Source organism: Amphiura filiformis, chromosome 20, assembly GCF_039555335.1.
Source record: "Amphiura filiformis chromosome 20, Afil_fr2py, whole genome shotgun sequence".
Lineage (NCBI taxonomy): Eukaryota > Metazoa > Echinodermata > Ophiuroidea > Amphilepidida > Amphiuridae > Amphiura > Amphiura filiformis.
Window position 1 is genome coordinate 25,733,932 of NC_092647.1, and position 19,214 is coordinate 25,753,145.

At 37.2% G+C, this 19,214-nt stretch overlaps 1 protein-coding gene across 2 annotated transcripts; it reads right to left on the bottom strand.

Annotated features, from left to right (window-relative positions):
- Window positions 1-4,416: 4,416 nt before the first annotated feature.
- LOC140142085 (protein SPO16 homolog) lies at window positions 4,417-13,624 on the bottom strand. 2 transcript variants are annotated; one of them, XM_072164038.1, is made up of 7 exons: window positions 13,564-13,624; window positions 11,772-11,935; window positions 9,541-9,679; window positions 8,395-8,496; window positions 7,262-7,340; window positions 6,014-6,131; window positions 4,417-5,043 (listed from the first exon to the last, which is right to left on the bottom strand). In XM_072164038.1, exons 2-7 carry the CDS (start codon window positions 11,893-11,895, stop codon window positions 4,901-4,903), a joined length of 705 nt encoding a protein of 234 aa, XP_072020139.1. In that variant the 5' UTR covers window positions 11,896-11,935; window positions 13,564-13,624; the 3' UTR covers window positions 4,417-4,900. The 2 variants fall into 2 exon arrangements, with proteins under 2 accessions (XP_072020139.1, XP_072020138.1); XM_072164037.1 differs by lacking the exon at window positions 6,014-6,131 and having other exon boundaries at window positions 4,893-5,046.
- Between the last annotated feature and the right edge of the window lie 5,590 nt (window positions 13,625-19,214).

Below are 19,214 nucleotides of genomic sequence, written 5' to 3' on the forward strand. Positions count from 1 at the left end.
TAACTTTTTGTTATCCCATTTTCTGAACCGCCCTTTTTTGTTTTTAAACTTTACGATGCTTTTCAGCCCGATACGCGCGAGCCTAGTCAATGCGAAGTAGCCCTAGGCCTGTCCTATTTTTTAATGGAAAACGCATAGATTTTATTTTGGTTATTATAATAAATTGTTTTAATTCTTTCTGAATTTACTGTTTGTTCAATACGATAATAATAACACCAACATCCATACTATATAGGTGTTGCGTTTTTGTAATCGGCCTACATTTACTAAAAATGTGGGTTTTTTTTTTGCACGAAAAGCGCTTATAGCGACCGCCGCTTGTACTGGATAGGCCTACAGCAAAGAAATTCAAGTAAATTTTAAAAAGATTCTTAATACTCATTATAAACATGTATCACATTGGTTTGCCGTTTTTGTTATTATTGTAATTGTTTGATTTGTCCTTATTTTATGTTTAGCCTAAATTTGTATTTTTAATTATATTACTATCAAACATTAAAAAAATTACGATCGCAATAAAAACACTTTGTAGGCATAGCTTACCGCATAAAAATAGCATTGATTTTTTGTTAATATTTCAATTTGAGACTTTAATGCATAAGTTCAACAATACCTCATAGAGTTCTAGCATTATAATAAAGATGAAAAAAGTTTTAAACTGTAAAAGAGTACATGATGAATTTTAAAAGATCATTATTTTAAGGCATATCAAGAAAATCTGCATGAAAAAACCAAGTATGCTAGACCTTTGGTGTTTTCAATTTAAAATGATAGCCTAATTACAGTAACACAATTGTCAAAAATGCCTCCTTTGGCCCCATGAACCAGATCGTGTCACAATTAAGGTTTAAATTTGACAATTGTCATGCCCAATTTTAATATTAATTCATGGTTTTTTTTTCATATTTTATTTTTACTTCCGCTTTCTTGCATGTCATACCATCTTTATAATAATTCATAACCCAAGGAAATTTACTCTTAATGTAGGCCTAGGCCTACTCCTAAATAGCACACGTTGGTTGGAATGAGTTTCTTTTTAGCCATATTATCGGTCGGCACAACATTGAAAAATCAAAAAACTTTTTCGACTAAATATTCAATTGGACAATTTTAAACACCTAGGCCTAGGCCTATACATGTTTGTTTTTTAAAGAAAAACAATGAGAAAGATTAAAATCTTTCCCATTTTCTTTTTCTTTCTCATGAAATTATAAGTCAACACTGTGAAAAGAATTGAACTGTAGTGTAGTCCAACCTTTACGGCATTGTGGACTTTGAAAATGAAAACGTGCCTATTCATACAGGAGGTATAGGCCTATTCGAGCTCCCGCTGAGTTCCCAGCCCCCGGTTCATAAGCCTATGTAATTTTGTTGACAGAATTGCACCACGAGAGTTTATTTTAAAAATTAACAGGTTTATTTGTTTAGTGCAAGTATATATTTTCTCCCGACATTATACATTGGGGCCAAAGTGTTTTGTTTATAGGGCTATTTAGAAGGAAACGGCTTCTAAATTTACGACCTTTCATGATCATACAGTAGGCCTACATCATGCTACAAAGAGCGTTTCAAAACGTCACACGAAAATGCTTATATAATATCTATTCAAGTTTGTTAAAAAGGTTATAAATGTAAAACATCTCGATAGACCTAGGTTAGCAAGAAAAAATAATAAAAATAAAAATAAGACAAGCGTTCAAAACATTTATGAAAACTAAACGCTTTTATCTTAAAGGAGGATTTCGTGATCCTAGCATCCTCTTTTTATGACATTTTTCGGTACATATCCACGAAAAAAGCCTATTCCCAAAATTTCAGTTGATTCCGATTTTGCGTTTGCGAGTTATGCATGTGTATTACACTGCTCCATAGACAATCGTTGTAATTTCGTTCTGGTGCACCAGAACGAAATTCAAATTTCACGATATCTTTGCAAAACGAATTAATCTGCAAGAAATATTTTGTACATAAACATTATGTAGCCAGAGGTTTCCAGTGATATAAAAATCTCAACTTTTTTGAGAAAAGTGGGGGATGAGGCTGTGGATCACGAAATGCCCTTTAACAGTAGCGTAGCCAGTGGGGTGGCAAGGGGGGTATAGTGCCCCCTGACAAAAAATGAAAGAAAAAGTGCCCCTCTGACAAAAAAATGAAAGAGAAAATCTGGAGGACAAAGGAAAAAAAAGGGGCAAGGAGCGCCCTTTTCCACCAAAATTCACCCCCGATCATGGCTAAAATATAAAATTTGTGTGCGCTGCGCGCGCTCATTGTCACAATAAAGCCCTTTTCATCCCAATCATTGGCGAAAATAGTGCAAAATACAATTTTTCCGAGCTACGCGCGCACATCGTCCCAATAAAGCCTCTCTAAAACCCAAACCGGTATATTTATTTTCGTCTGTGCCCCCGAAATTTTATTTTGCCCCTCCTGACCAAGAATGCTGCCTACGCCACTGCCCTTTAATCATATGTATGGTAATAATTATGGGAAAAGTTATCAAATCAAGAAATAAAAAAGGCACGAATTTGAGTTTTAGATTAAATTACCTGTTTGAAATTGTCTTGCATCAAAAGCATTTGCTATTATCAACTCGAAAATTGACATTTTGACATCGGGTTTATAGGCCTAGATGGTCGATCAGAGACATCAACATTTTTGACATCGAGTTTTAACCGTAGATGGTTGAATAGGAATAGAGTACATTTGAAATTCGAAAACGTTTTAATCGTATTAAAAAAATGCTTACGCTGTCCATGCTGTTAAAATATGTAGGCCTATTGAATATTTCGTTATTCTAAATATTGAGAATTAGGCCTACTTTACTTAAAACGAACAAGGTTTAAAAATTGTTTTTTTTTAAAGGATATATATAAAGTAGGCATATCCCCAATCATATTTTTCAGTGTTTTCTTTTCTTGTGAACGAGAGACTAAAGTATTTTCCCAAGTGCCTCGGATAGGGCTCGGAAAAGTTTGAAAATAAGGGTTTAATTGATGCCCATTATTTTGTGTGGGAATAGGCCTAACACTCTGAAAATTCACAGACCTAGGCCTAAACCATGACTGTCGAAATTAACTTTAAAAAGGAGGCAGAAAAAAAAACACATTAAAAAAAATGCTTTACGCTGTCCATGCTGTTAAAATATGTATTGAATATTTCGTTATTCTAAATATTGAGAATTAGGCCTACTTTACTAAAAACAAGCAAGGTTTTAAAATTGGTTTTTTTTAAGGATATATGCATGAGGGTCTAAGTAGGCCTATCCCCAATCATATTTTTTTTTATCAAGTCTATCATAGCCCTACTTACAACAAAGCTTAAAGACCTGAGTGAAAGTGTTTTCTTTTCTTGTAAACGAGAGCCTAAAATATTTTCCCAAGCCTCTCGGAAAGTTCGGAAAAGTTTGAAAATAAGGGTTTAATTGATGCCCATTATTTTATGTGGGAATAAGCCTTACACTCTGAACATTCACAGAGGTAGGCCTAAACCATGACTGTCGCAATTAACTTTAAAAGGAGGCAGAAATGAAAAAAAAATCGTCGGAGGGTTGAATCAACAGCTGATCATCATCAACGTAAATAAACAAAAATGGTTGAGTGAGTAATCGATAGCAACACTCGTTTCCGTTTCCTTGGTCGATGGTTCATCGTCGACGCGTCATGGATGTCGACTTTTACCCATGATGCTCTGCGAGAAGTAGATCAGCCAGGCGTGATCGTAGGTGGCGCGCTGTATTTGGAATCGCGTCAATTCACATGGTTATTTTATGAAAAATGTAAGTCATTGTCACTCAACCTTACAAGAAGTTTAGTGATTTCAGCAATAAGGCAATAGAAACAAATTATTTCAATCCACCATCGATGCTTGGTTGATCCTTATGAAATCAATTAATTATTGACTATTGTTAATTGTGGTAAGATATGAATCTTAGTATGTATTGATATTGACCAATATAAATTTAGCATTAATTCTCATTATTTAGTTGTTAGTTTGTCAAGCATTCTAAGCCGCATCAACTGTCGATACAGAGATCAAACAAATTTGGTTCTGGTGCCTAAAACTATGGAATTTAAAATGGCAATGTTTAGCCACTACTTCCAAAATCTGAAAGTACTGAATTCAACATGTAAGCGTAAAAGTGTTATGTGGATTCATCAGCATCTCCTGTGCAAAAGTATACTAAGTGTTGTTGAATGTAAAATGAAGTTGGGACAGAAAGAATGGAAATTAATGTTAAATCATCCCTTTTTGGATCACAAAATAAATTTTCCAGCAAACTAGCTATTTTTGTATCACTTGCAAATTCAATTGGCATGCATCATAGGTTGCCAGAAAGCATTTAAATGTTGGATAATATAAAAGTTATTTAACAGTTAAAGAACATTCGTAAAATATTTTCAAATGTTTCCACAAACATTTATTTGCATCAAATGTTATTTAAATGTGAAAATATTAATCATCATAACATTTTGGTAGTATTTTAAATAACACAATACTTTTACATGTCATTAAACATTTTGAAAAATTTTGGAAAAAAAAAATCAAAATCAAAAAACCTAAAACATACTTGTGCCCCTTCAGATCAACCAGGCTGGTTGCACCTGTACCCAAGTGTAAGGTCCCATGGCACTGAAATACATTTTGGCCATCACCATGATAACAGACAAAGAAAGAATGCAAATCAGGATTGTCACTTTCTGATCTTTTAAATTTGTGAGTAGTATACATCAAAATGACCAAATCAGTCCTCCCAAGCAGGGCTGACACCTAGGTTACTTGCAAGCCAGCAAAATTAACCCTTGATTTGAAAGATCTGCAGTGCATTCCAGGGTGAGATTTAAACTCCTCTAAGGGTATTGAATGACAGAATTCTGTTACAGAATCTGCACATTCTAGCCATCTATTTTGCATAAGAGTCTTGTTTCAGAAATTCCATGATCGTTGTCACAGTTTCAGAGTCCAGGCTGCAGTCAAGAAGTTTTTCCCTGTTTGCCATAACCACATTACTTATTGTTTCACATCCTTGCTGAAGTACCAGACACTGTACTGAAAGAATTAAGGATATTATAACAGAAAATAATCACATGTGTTCATTCTCATCTGGGCATAAGCTATGGCGTTGCGACAGGGGTAGGACATTTTCCACAGAAATTTGGACTTGGCCGGAAAGTCGGAACAAAAATATCCCACTTGTGGGCAAAAAATGCCAAATATTTAGGCAATTTTCAGACCCTCAAATTTCTTTTTGCCCATCCATACCCTGAAAGAAGTTTCCAGTGCTGCTACTGCAAGAAGTATTTTTTCAATACAGGTAATTAGAGGTAAAATTCTTGAAGAAACAAATAAGAACATTGAGGTATTCTTTAGATTCATGAATTTGTTCTTGGCATTTTGATACCTCACTTGGCATGTGACTTTAATGCAATTCCTTGGAAGTTTTCCCCCATAGGTGGAATTTCAAAAATAGCAATTTACCTTTTAATACACCAATTACAAAGCCTCTTATATTGTCATGCCCAATTCCCTGGCATACAGCAGTGAGCCTGTTTCAAAAGGAATGGGAATACCACCAGAAGCTATATCTTCACCCAAATTAGTTGTATATTTCAATTGTTTTTCAATTGTTTCTTGTATATATTTTGCATATGTTTTGGTTTTTCACGCTGTGATCTTTTGAAATGGCGTGTAACAAAAGCTCTCATGTATGTATGTATGTATGTATGTATGTATATTTTTAATCCCTTAAAATCCCACTATTTTAAGTTTTTGCCCCCCCCCCCCATTCCACTTTGACCCCAATACATCACCCCAATGAATCTACAGTCAGTCTACTCTGACAAAGTACCGACGCGAACGCACACATTGTGCCAACTTTGAAGGCGTGCATACCTCAGCAGAGACGCAGCACTGCGCACTGTTTACACACTGTGTACACGAGCGTTGTCACTTTGTACTTTAAAGTGGACAAACTGTACCCTCATGACAGAAATGTTATATAAACCACAAAGGATATCATGGTTGTTGAGTCCAAACTGTGCCAAGATGTTCAGGATGGTCTGCTCATCAAATTGCTGTTTTAACAGGTGATCCAATCTGGATTTTAATACACTGCTTACAGATTTGCTCATAGCCTGCAGGGAAACAGAAACTTAACATAATTGAAATAGTATACTATATTGAAGGTACAGGTAGACCTGAAGGGCAATTAGTCAGAAAGTTCAATAACTCGGTTATAAATCCTAGCACTAAACTTAACTCTAAAATCCTAACCTGAGGACTAATCCTAACCCTAAACATAAGCCTAACCCAAAACCTAACCATCTAACAATAACGAATTCTATAACACTTACCCTAACCCCAGTGGCGGCGCCACAGGGGCATGGGGGGCAAATTCCCCAGTCAGAACTGTTGCCCCCCAGTAAAAACCCAAACTTATCTAAAATTTCACCTTTTTGCAGTAATTTTGCACAAAATTTGTTGATTTGCCCCCTGAAATTCACTTTGCCCCTCAATGCCCCCGAAAAAAAACACCTTATCACTAATCCTAACGTATAATGCCCTAAATCCTAACTTAACCCTTTTCGGACTATTAAATGACTCTCTGGAATAATTGGCTGGTCCTGTATTGAAGGCCAGTTCTCAGACTCTGACTTGCAATTCGCAGTCTTTGGCTTCTTTGATGGAAAGTACAATTGTTTCAGCAGATTTCAGTATTTTGGTTCACATTCAGTAAGCGTAGCCAGCGGGGGCAGAGTGCCCCCCCCCTGGCAAAAAATGAAAGAGAAAATCAGGAGGGCAAAGGAAAAGAAAAGGGCAAGGAGCCCCTTTTCTAGCAAAATTCAGGGCCAAAATAGTGTAAAATACAAAATTTTTCCGCGCTACGCGCGCACATTGTAACAATAAAGCCCTATTTTAGCCGGATAATGGGCGAAAATAGTGTAAAATACCATTTTTTTTTCTTTTTTTGCGCACATCATCCCAATAAGGCCCTTTTCGGGAAGCCCGAAGACATACAGTCTCTATGTATTGTATGATGCAACTGCAATTTTTTTCGTCTGTGCCCCCAAATTTTTATTTTGCCCCCCCTGACCAAGAAAGCTGGCTACGCCCCTGTTCACATTAGTGTTTTTCAACCTATTTCTGCATACAATGTATATTTAAATGTATTCTGTATTGTGTTATGTTATGATCAGCTTTTAGCCAACAAGAAAAAAGACTGGCACTTTCCAGGTTGATATTTTATCATAGAACATAGACTCACCTTTGCAACTGTGGTCATACATTGCACACAGTCACTGGCATTATGAGCAGGAAGTATTCGCATTGGAGAACACATAAATCTGTGAATGAATAAAAAAAAGAAGCTCAAAGGCATGTTGTGCAATTATCAGACTATTATTGCTTTGAATGCTTTCTTATGTGCAGTTACAATACTTTGAATTTAGTACATGTAGTACTGTGTCACCTAAAGACCATTTCAAGATTATACAAAATTGGCAGCTATACAGACATAGCCAGGACTTTTTCAAAGGGGTGGGGGTAAGGCAACTTTCAAGGTTTCAAGGGGAAAATTCTTGAAGATTGTCAAAATGGTATATAAGCACAAAAGGCTTAATAATGTTAAATATCGATCAGGGTGGCCAGCATCTCGAGGGGGACTACTCAAAAAGGGAAGCTTCCCCCTTTGGCTTCATGATTTTGTTGGACCTTAATCTGCCTGGCAACCCCTTTTGAATTTGTGGCACAATACATAGAAGCTTGAAAATAAATTACGTACAATTCTTTCTTTTGGAAAGATTCGACCTCTGATTCATCATTGGAAGACTTGACAGTTAAAATCCATTTACCCCTATAGAAGACATGGCTTTAATCTACCATGCACAAAGGGAGTTTGAATTTGGGTAATTCCATTTAAAATTCACACTCAATGTGTGTGTAGTGAGATTACGTTTTGTTACCTGGAGAGATTTGATCATGTCTCACCTCCTTTTTCAACTAAATCGACGGTAATAACTCTTATAGTGAGGGGTCTACATTTAACCACAAATTGCCTCAGGTAAAACTCACACCTGGGAACCACATACCACACAAGGTCATTTGTATGTAACTCATGTGTGCCATATATACTGCCTCAAGCTATAATGACAGCCTGGTGATGTGGTCAACTCATTGACAGATACCAACCTCAGAAGGGAATTCAATTTTTGATAAATTCTCTTCAGGTAGTGAAACGTAATGTAATTTCAGCTGATTTCTTCCATAGGTATTATGCATTCAATTGGAATGTGCTGCTGGCTTTACAGGGGGATTGATTTGTGACAGATGGTGACAATAAAATACTGAAGAAAAAAAAGGCAATTTACAGAAAATACATTTTAGTTGAAATATCATTACCTCTTTTGTATTTCTGACATTACAGCCCTCTCATGTTGTCCGTGTAGTGATGCCAGTGCCAATAAAAAACAATTCTTATGGACCTTGACAAACTTCTCAAGTCTGTGGAGTGAGTGATAGTAACACAAATTATTTGTCAGCTGCGGTATTTAGGAAACTATTAACTTAAGGAATCTTTTGTGTGTTCAATTTACTTAGGTTGTGCAATACATTCATTAGGCGCCCTTTTTTAAAATAATAAAATGCTCTAAAAAGGCTTAGGAAAACAGTACGAAAACACTTAAATATGCAAATTTTCCTGCTTGCTGCGCTCGCAACATACATCTAGACCATTTAAAGTTTGCAAATTGGGATCCAAAAGATTTGGCATGTTCAAGGGTGGGGGCAAAGATTTTATGGCGGGCGACCGAGAGGGATGGGGTGGTAAGCGATTTTTGGCAGGCCGAGAGGGGGAGCAAGCGATTTTTGGCGAGCCGTTTGGAAATTTTACCCCCGTGGGGGGGGGACTCATAATTATTGCACAGCCCCTAATTACCAGCTGCAGAGGTAGGGTAAAATTTCCAAATAGTGTGCTAACTATTACTTTCCCCTCTTGGTGTGCCAAAATTGCTTGCCCTGCCTAAAAACCTTTGCACATATTTGAATAGAGTAGAGCGTATAATGTTATAATTGTTGAAAGGTGCCCGTAAATGTTTACCAAAATTACTTTCTCCCCTTTCAACTTACCAAACTTGTCAAAATTACCAATTGCTTGCTCTCCTTTTGGCTTGCCATACAATTCTCCCCGCCAATTTGACCTACCCAGGGTTCATAATTGTTGCACAGCTCTATAGACACAAGGTTGTAAGTAATTGTTTTATTGAACATGTCTGTATTGCTCCTTGAAATGTCATGAATGGATATTTTGTACATCCTACATCAGGATGATTGGATTTATGAATATAAGTTTCTCTTCAAATAGTTGAATGTTGGTTGGGAATATCCAAAAACAAGTTTTACCCAGTCATTACAACCCTCATTACAGATTTCCCCTCTCAGAAAACAAATATTTGCTTCCATTGCAAAAATAATTTACAAAAAACATGCTCCCCTGCTGGTAAGTTCAGTTCATAAATATAGCACAAAGGGATGTTCACATGTTGTTACCTGTCATAGATATCTTCATCCAGTTTTATATTTCCTGACTTTGGCGGCCATTCCAGAGCCGCGTCACTGAGAGGTAAGACCATGAAGGCGACGGCTGACAACGGGAAGATGAATGTGTTTGGAATCGAGGAGTCGGAATCTGGAAGAGGAAATATTGATAAAGTAATTATGAAACACATTACGTTTCACTACCTGGAGAAATTGATCAAAATTAGATTCCCTCCTGAGCTTGGTACATGTCAATGAGTTGACCAGATCACAAGGATATAGCTATTGGCAGTATATATAACACAAACGGTCAATGAGTTACATAAAAATGACCTTGTGTGGTATTTAGTTCCCAGGAAGTGATTTTTGCCTGAGGCAATTTGTGGTTAAATGTTGATCCCTCACTACAAGAGTTATTACCGTCGATTTGGTTGAAAAAGGAGGTGAGACATGATCAAACCTCTCCAGGTAACAAAACGTAATGAAAGTTTTAACATGTGATTCATCACCTGTAAAAATAATCTTAGGTTCAGCAAAAATCATCATGATGCGAAGAGCTGAAGGTATTTAATTTACACAACAGAAATTTGATGGAGTGAAGGGATCTAAAATGAGCATTTATTACGTTTCGACAGTATTTTTTGTGAGACATGAGAGCACCTCAGACCTATCGAATTACATTCTGAATACAAAGCATGTCTTTCTGATATCAAATAATTTTCATTTTTGAAAATCACAATATAATACAAATTTTATGACAAATTATAAAAATTTGATATTTTTCAATTTTTGATATATAACAGTCCTCAAAGTAAATTATATAAATCTAATGATATATTCTTAAAGTGTATGTAGCAGGGAGGAAAAGCCGACGGTCAATTGAAAATTTTGACCTTTCATATTGAAGATATGGATTTTTTCCCCAAAAGACGTAATTTTTTTTTGGTGTTTTTTTTTAAAAAATACATATCTTCAATACGAAAGGTCAACATTTTCAATTGATCGTCGGCTTTTCATCCCACCTACATACACTTAAAGTATAAATCATCAGATTTAAAAGTTTACTTCAAGTACTGTTAAATATCAAAATATCAATTTTAATGATTTGCCATAAAATGTGTATTAAATTGCGAATTTCAAAAAATCAAAATTATTTGATATCAGAATGACATTCTTCGTATTCAGAATGCAATCGATGTGTCTGATGTGCTCTAATGTCCCAAAATAAATACTGTCCAAACGTTCATACCCCAGCCCTTAAGTTGTACAGACCTCAGATCTGCATAAAAAGGGGGCACTAGAGAGTTTTCAAACATTCCATAGGTGACGCTTATTACAGGAGGGGCACTAATTAGGTCGAATAGTAAGATGTCTATAGAATAATGTTAGTGTAAATATGGATAAAAAATATGGTAAATAAAAAATCCCTTAAAAGGGATGAGCAGCGACAAAGTTCATCATTTGGCTATAATTTTATGTGGAACAAATTTAGAGTAATCTTGGTTGGGAATTGTGAGCAAAATTCATGAGCCTTAAGGTGGTACTACGTACACCCCCTGATAAATTGTGCAGGGGCTCCGGAAGATGTTAAATATTAGGGGGGCAATGGTGCCTTGCCAAACTGATTGGGGGGGGGGGCAATGGTAATTTTCCATAGGCATCCAAATTATTGGGGGGGTCGAGCCCCCCTTGATCCTGAGCCACTGTTGTGTGACTAACTTTGCATTTTTCTCAAAAAATAACTACACACTGGTAACAAAAGTTATGTACATGTATATTTTAGGGACAAGGAATCCAATTACTTCACTGAAATTTCAGTGATTCTAGACAAGTGGTTCATTATATATGTCAAGAAATGAGGTACATTCTATCGATACCTCTTTACTCCTTTCTTATCATGTAAATAACGTACCACTAGTCTTGAGTCACTGAAGTTCCAGTTTAGTAACATGATTCCTTGCCTCTATAATATACATAACTTTTGTTAGCAGTGTTCACAAATTTCACAATTTCACAAATTTATCAAGGGGTGTAGTGCCACCTTTAAATGTCAGATGTTGGCATTTAATTTTAACCATATGCCAACATATGATGTATGTGGTAATTACTCAAATGAGGCTGTTCTATTTAAACTATTGTTCACCCATTAAAGATAATTATACTACTAATCAGCTATAAATGGTTACTAGTTTGTTACAGGTCAAGATATTAGGGTTAGGTGTTTTTATTTTAGGTTCCCTTACATCTCAGCTTATGCTTTTGCTGGCTCAACATTCTGGTAATATCACTGTCTTGAAGAGAAGAATTCACCACCACTGGCCACTGAGTGTCAACAACTGTTGATGTGCTGGCTTTGTCTTCAGTCATGATGATATGCTGATTGCTCTGGTGAATTGTGCTATTATATCTTAAAGAGAAATTCAGAAAATGATGAACCAAAATACTTTACCAGTGGAGATTTTAGATTCAAAATGTGCATTAAAAAAAAAAAAAAAAAACAGAAATAAAAAAACTCCTCAATTCACAAAACAAACAAACATAAAGAGAGAAAGGTGGTGAGAAGTATAAGCCTACCATTTTTTCAGGTATTGCCTTTTGGAATTTGCAGGAGAGCATTAAATAGCTCTTCTGGCCACCTACAAGGAGAGCTTTTCAGAACATTTACAATAGAATGTAAGAAGAGAATGGTCAAAAGAGCTAAAATTCAATCTCCTATATCAGATTTAAGGAGAGCAGTAGAGAGCGATTCCTCTTGCTCTCCTCAAAAGGCAGTCCCTGTTTTTCTACATACTTGTTCTACTTAGGGATATGTTACTATACAATTAATGTGGTGCATTTATGAGCATTTTGCTGTAAAAATGGGGGGTGGGGTGGGGTAGAGTTGTCACATGTGATCAATATTTTCTAGAACTAGAAATTCCTTTCAAAGAACAATTGGATGAAGCTCTGGGATGCTACAAAAACAGGTAGGCTATATAACATTAACAGTTATAAATGGGTATCTACTAACTATCCACTTTCAAATGCAAAGAGCTATCAGTGGCAGAGGAGGCATTAAAATGGGGGGGGCAGGAGCATTTTTCCTGTCACGTGCGGGGCACTTGAATGCACCCTATACGCGTTATTGATCTCGTAGGACGCTTGTGCTGGTGACGCGTTCGTTAGCACCCCGGCAACCCCCGCGTTGGCGTTAGCTCCCCATGGCAGCTGTGTCAATTTTTCAGGCTCTGTAGCATGCAAAATTGGCTGGTCCGATTTGCTAGCCCATGCATAGCATGATCATGCTCAACTTCAAACTTCACAGAATGGTCGACTGCAGATCCGTCGGATAACATGCTAATTGAGGCTTTAAGCCAGTTAGCCTAGCTAGTACTGGTAGTACTAGTATACAGTTAGCCAGACCTCGATCCACTTACCAAGTTACCCCTTGGACTACACCCACTTAACACTAAACACTCAGTGTCAGCATCAGTGTCATTGCCGTGTCACTGACTCCTGGCATGGACTTGGACTATCGGTGTTAGCATGCATGCATGCATGGTTAAATTTAAATAGGGTAGGCCTAGCCTAGGCCCAATACCAGTACGCGACAATATAAAATAAAGACATAGGCCAACCTACTCAACTCGGAAGAAATAAATTAATGCATGCAGTATACTCATAAGATAAACAGCTATTTTAGCTCGATCTTTGTTTAAATCCCGGTGTTTCATAAACTCACGCACTCACCCGTGACAGTTAGTTAGCCAGACCTCGATCCACTTACCAAGTTACCCCTCGGACTTAACACCCACTTAACACTAATTTGACTAAACAGTGTCAGTATCACTGAGTGTCATTGTTGCCCGTCATGCAATGCCCGTGTCGTTGACTCATCATGGCATGATGGACTGTTGGTTATGGACGGTTAAATTAGGGTAGGCTTAGCCTAGGCCCAATACCAGTACGCGATAAAGACATATAGGCCAACCTACTCAAAATATCTTTGATGTAAACAACTCGGAAGAAATAAATGGATGCATACAGTATACTCACCTAAGAATTTATAATTAAACAGCTATTTTTAATCCCGGTGTTTCATAAATACACTCACGCCTCACCTAACCCGTGACCGCATACGGATAGCCTACGGACAACTCGACTCCCGGACAACTCGACCAATGAAATTAGTTCTGTAATGAACAGCAGGCAGCACAAGACCAGGCCCCTTCGGGGGCGTTGAGCTGATTTTGAAAAAGTGGACTTAAAAAAAAAAAAAAATGGACCTTTTGGACATGGGGGGGGGCGGATTTTGAAAAAGTGGATTTTTCCCCAAAATTTGGATATTTTTTGTACCCATAAAACCTTCAATTTTTTCGCTCGCTATAGGATATAGGCCTACGGTACCTTTTGCAGCTTTAAAAGCTATAGGCCTACTAAGATGGTGCAGAGGTGATGCCAACAGGCAAAGTGCAGAAAAGTGTAGGCCTAAGTGAAGAAAAAAGTAACGACCATACCAAACGAAGAACTTAATGTGCGGGATAAAAACATAATAACTTATTGTGGTGAATTACAGGAGTCTTGAGCCAACAGATAGCGGTAGCTTCATCCCCCGCACAGGTGGTAGGGCGGCTTCCTTGAAAGTGGCTAAAGATGGTGCTAACACTGTCGCTGATGGTAGTTGGTTCCACAATCTAACCGCTCTAGGATAGTATGCATATCAGTCTATGGTGACTTCAGGTATGGGATGGTCGTGTCTACCTATGTATGCTGGTTGGATAATGTGTGGCAGCTGTATGTTGACCATGCAAAGTTCGATGACCTTTTACCCCCCTTAGGGCCAGTTTATTTTGGGAACATCCTCATTATGTTTTGGGGTCATCTCAGGAACCTAAAAAGTTGGTTTGGTTTGGTCCTGTGGGGGGGGGGTGCACACAAAGTGGTCCTAGGCCTACATGTAGCTCCCCGAGTACGGTATAGCACCTCTGTGGGTTTCTGGGTAGGCCTATAAACCAGCACGAATATTTTCTGCAAACACTGCATGTGAAAAAGTAGGTCAATAGTCAGGCTAATATAGGGCGGGTGCGTAAAATATTACTATAGGCCTATCCATGATATCATTCAAGTTTTAATCACACTAATGACCAGGAAATTAAACAGTTCCACAGCAAACACAAAACGTTTTAAAGAAAATGTTTAAATGTCGGCTTATATGTTAGAAATCGTATGAAAAACGTATAAATGTTTTCAGGACATTTATATAAGCCGACATTTAAATGTTTTAAAAAAGTTTTGAAAAAAAGAAGAAAAAATACCGCAAAAGTTATAACACGTTTTGAGTCCTCCTAAAAGCAAAAAGGTTTAATTTTTGGTAATCAGTCAATAATTCAATTTGCAAGAAAAACCAAACAAATATTGCCTTACATAACGCCTCTGGCAACGCCCTTTCCCCCAATTTTTCAATTATTCAGGGCAGAGGACAAGCGGAATCGCAACATGCGTGGGGCAGAGTGGTAAAATGTGTGTCTTTTATACTATTTTGCAGAGTTTGTATGCATTTTTGCATTCTCACTAACATTAGTAAAACATCATTTCACCCGATATCAGTAAACCAGCTGTGTACTTCACTGTGATGCAGCTAGATACAAAAATTTTTATTCAATTAAATGGATTGAAAATTTAAATGAAAATCTACTTTATTTTCTGATTAACATATTACAACGATTGCAATTCTATGAAATTGTAGGCATCTGTGTATGTACACAGGTTTACAAAATGTTTGTCCATCTTTGCAGTGTTTTCATCCGTTTTTGCATTCTGATTTACATTTTTTAATCGTTAACTTGGCATTCGTGAACCATGTGTGTAGGCCTACTTTCATCGAGTTCTAGCTATAGGTTCAAAAAATGACAACAAGAATCGAGTCATAAGTATAGTTCGCACTTTCAAAGTCTATGTAGCTATTTAGTGAAGGCAGAAAAAGGGTCACATCACGAAATAGTATGAATATTGGTCTAACATGTTAATTATTTGAAATAATCCTAATTGTGTAACCAATCGTAGAAAATATTCTTAGAAACAACAATAAGATGTCCTTTTCGATGGTACAGGCCTTGCCGTCTAGATATCAAAGGCGAGTGGTCAATAGCTGTCAATCGCTCGCTTCCTTGATGCTAGGCGAGTAATCGAATCACTCGCTAGTGGTCGAATCACTCGCTAGTGGTCGAATCACTCGCTAGTGGTCGAATCACTCTTGAGGTCTGAAAGAGCAATCAGTAGGCCTATGACACACTTACGCACTGCTGACAACCTCTCTTTCAGAATTCAAGACTAATTTATTACGATAAATTGAATACATTGGAAGTGCTAAAACTTGAATGTAATTTAGATTCAATTTGGGTGATTCGCAGCGAGCGATATTTATTGTCTATGGTGAGTGGAAAATCGCTCCCTAGAAATTGAGTTTGGGCGAGCGGTGGCGAGCGAGAGCGATCGCTCTCCTCAAACGGCAAGGCCTGTGGTATCACGCGAACATTCGGTAAAATTGTAAATGATAACAAAAAATAGCAACAAAGAACATACCCACTCAATAAGAGAGCTCAATGCAATAAAACAAAAATCTGAACCAAAGATAAAGAAAACTAGAAGCAAAATCAAGGAAAATACAGAATGTCTCTGACATAAGATGAGTTTTAAATCTTTTTAAATACAATTATATTATTAGCAGTTCTAATATATATGTAGGCATTTTCCATGAGCTGCAATTGCAAATGATCTGTCTGTTGGATTTTATTTCTTGAAGAGGTTGCATATTTCCTGATCGAAAAGTACGAGTGGAACATAAATTGAAAGCAGTTCAGATACATATGACGGAGCAATATCATTATTACATTCAGGCCTCTATACAATCAAAATAAGTTTAAAAATAATTCTTTGGGTGACATGAAGCCATTGCAGTTCCTTTAGGGTTGGTGTGATATGCCAAGATTTTCTGGTGAAAGTGAGAATTCGAGCAGCAGTTTTTTTAAATTTTCTGAAGACGATGGAGTTAGTTTGCTGGTAATCCGCAGAGAAGTACATTGTTGTTATCCAAACGAGAAGAGATGAATAAGTCAATAATTTGTTCAGAAGCATCGCGGTTTAGGTACTTGCAGATGCGGCTGATGTTACATAGTTGAAGCGCTGAGCAACGAATGACATTAGAGATATGAGGTTGCATGGCCATGTGAGTGTCAAAAATTGCACCTAAATTACATACTTTTGAAGATAAGGCAATTGCAGAGTCACCGATGCAAACAATTTCAATATTGATAATTATGTTTATTTTAAAGCTTAAATTTTAGAATGTAAACTAATTCTTGGATCCTAATATTATTGATATTATATATAAACGATAACAAAATATACGAAGGATGTTGCAATTTATTCTCTCTGCTGATTACAGAACGATATTATTCTCAAATAAGAATATCATTATTAATAAGGTATTTTTAAAGTAAGACATAATGCATTGTGAACAAAAAAAAAAAAAAAAAGGGGATCAATTTATTCATACCAAAGGAAACGGAATATAAACGTAACAAGATAAAAGGACAGTTTTCCAGGGAAGGGTTTAGACCATTGATAAATACGATATGTGCCTCCCACCACTTGGGTGATGGATTGCAAAACGACATCGAGGATACATTCCCTCATGTCAAAAAGAAATACGCCACTGATTGAGATCATAATGAATCACCAAACTGAGTGATTCTCTAAAAAAATCAGAAACTGAGCCCCTCGACTGCCCACGTACATAGTTTGCTTGGGCACAGACATGACAGAGGCAAAAGTAACTAAGCCAACGTGCAGTGTCTTTTCTCCCGTCTTTTCTCCACTAAAATAGTCCCTGATTGCTTTACATGTTGGCCTACCAAACTTTGGATGCAGTCCGGAGCTAACACCAACTTTGAGACAGAGTCATCAGCTAGTATGAAAAAGCTCCAGTCAGAACAACGAGCGAGACTGTAAGAAGACAACTTCTCCCTGCTATACTTCAGCCATATTGACATGATTTACCCGGACTATTCAAAATTATTGGCAAAGTTACAGACATACCGTACGGAATTCAGGGAATGTGTGTGATTGATAAGTAACTTCCTGATTGGTAGAAAGCAGAATATGTAGCACTTAGCATGCTTACTTGGACATAGGCGTACAGAGTCGGAATGGACAGATGTTATAGTGGTGTACCACAGGGGTCAGTTCTTGGAGCAATCGTTTTCGTGATTTAATGCAAGTGTCAGAGAAGGGGGACCATCCCCGGTTCTGATATGATATCTGCAATCAATCCTAGGTTCCAGGATCGTGTATAGGCAAAAACTGCATGTAAAGCCCGTGCGTCAATCAGTTGAGGTACGCACGTATATGGAAGGAAGGAAGGCCGGCCCTAAGTGTAAACGAATGCACATGGGAAGTACAAACCAAGGTACTGATTATAAGCTTCGTGATGAGGTAATCTCACATGGCATGGAAGAGAAAGATGGAGACTTAGATTGTACTGCAATAACAATAGATTTCACTTATTATGCTAATATACTCTAAATACGGGATAATCTGGCTCAAACACGCTCATTCATACAATATATTATACCCGGGGACATTATTACAAGAGCTTAGAATTTGGAAAAAAAAGCATATGTAGCGGCGTTATATATTAAACAATTTCTGGTATTTATTCCTAGCTATAGGCCTAATGAAAAAAGACTACATGTACTAGTAGTATGGTGATGGTGGTTTTTGGTCTATGTAAAAACCCATTGCTTGACCTGCAGTTGAATATATGTGATGAAAGAATGTGGTAATCGCATGACTGTGCTTTGAACTTCACTCTGCACTTTGAAAACAAAAACTGACAAAAAAAATCTTGTATGAGTATGCGCAGATCGTAAAAATAAGTTATTTCAGCTGATGAATGGCAATGCCGCATTCACAGTGGGAAAGATGCGTATCTTTTTATCGTACATGTGGTGTGCTCAGCCTGAGTCGCTTGGCCTATCTCGAACAAAATCGCCATGCGTGGCTGTTTAAGAACTAGTGGATTCGCCCTACTATCACGACAATTTTTGACGGGAAGATATAGGGATGATGACGCTGTGCGAAATGCCGGAGAACCCTAGAGAAATAGAGCAATGTTTTACAACTTTGAAATTTCCACAATTTTGGGTATACAGTGAGGCTGGCGATGAAGCAAATGTTTTTATTTTTCGAAAAATAAAAGAAGAGAGAATAAAAGGACCCATTCATAGGCCTATCACAATTGGCCTGGAAAAAGAGATCATTGGTAGTAAAGTGCAGCACGGGTTTCCATTAAAAAACGCGACATAGGCCTGGGCCTATCCAAATCTACTCAGTTCCAACTTGAAGCAACCTTTTCGTTGTCTATTTTTGATATAGCCTTAACTTGATTGCTGAACCCTGAAAAACAGACTACATGTACTAGTAGTATGTTCCAACTTGAAGCAACCTTTTTCGTTGTCTATTTTGATATAGCCTTAACTTGATTGCTGAACCCTGAAAAAAAGACTACATGTACTAGTAGTATGTTCCAACTTGAAGCAACCTTTTTCGTTGTCTATTTTTGATATAGCCTTAACTTGATTGCTGAACCCTGAAATCCATTTATGTCATCGAAGTTATATCATATATACAACCGGGTATAACAAAGC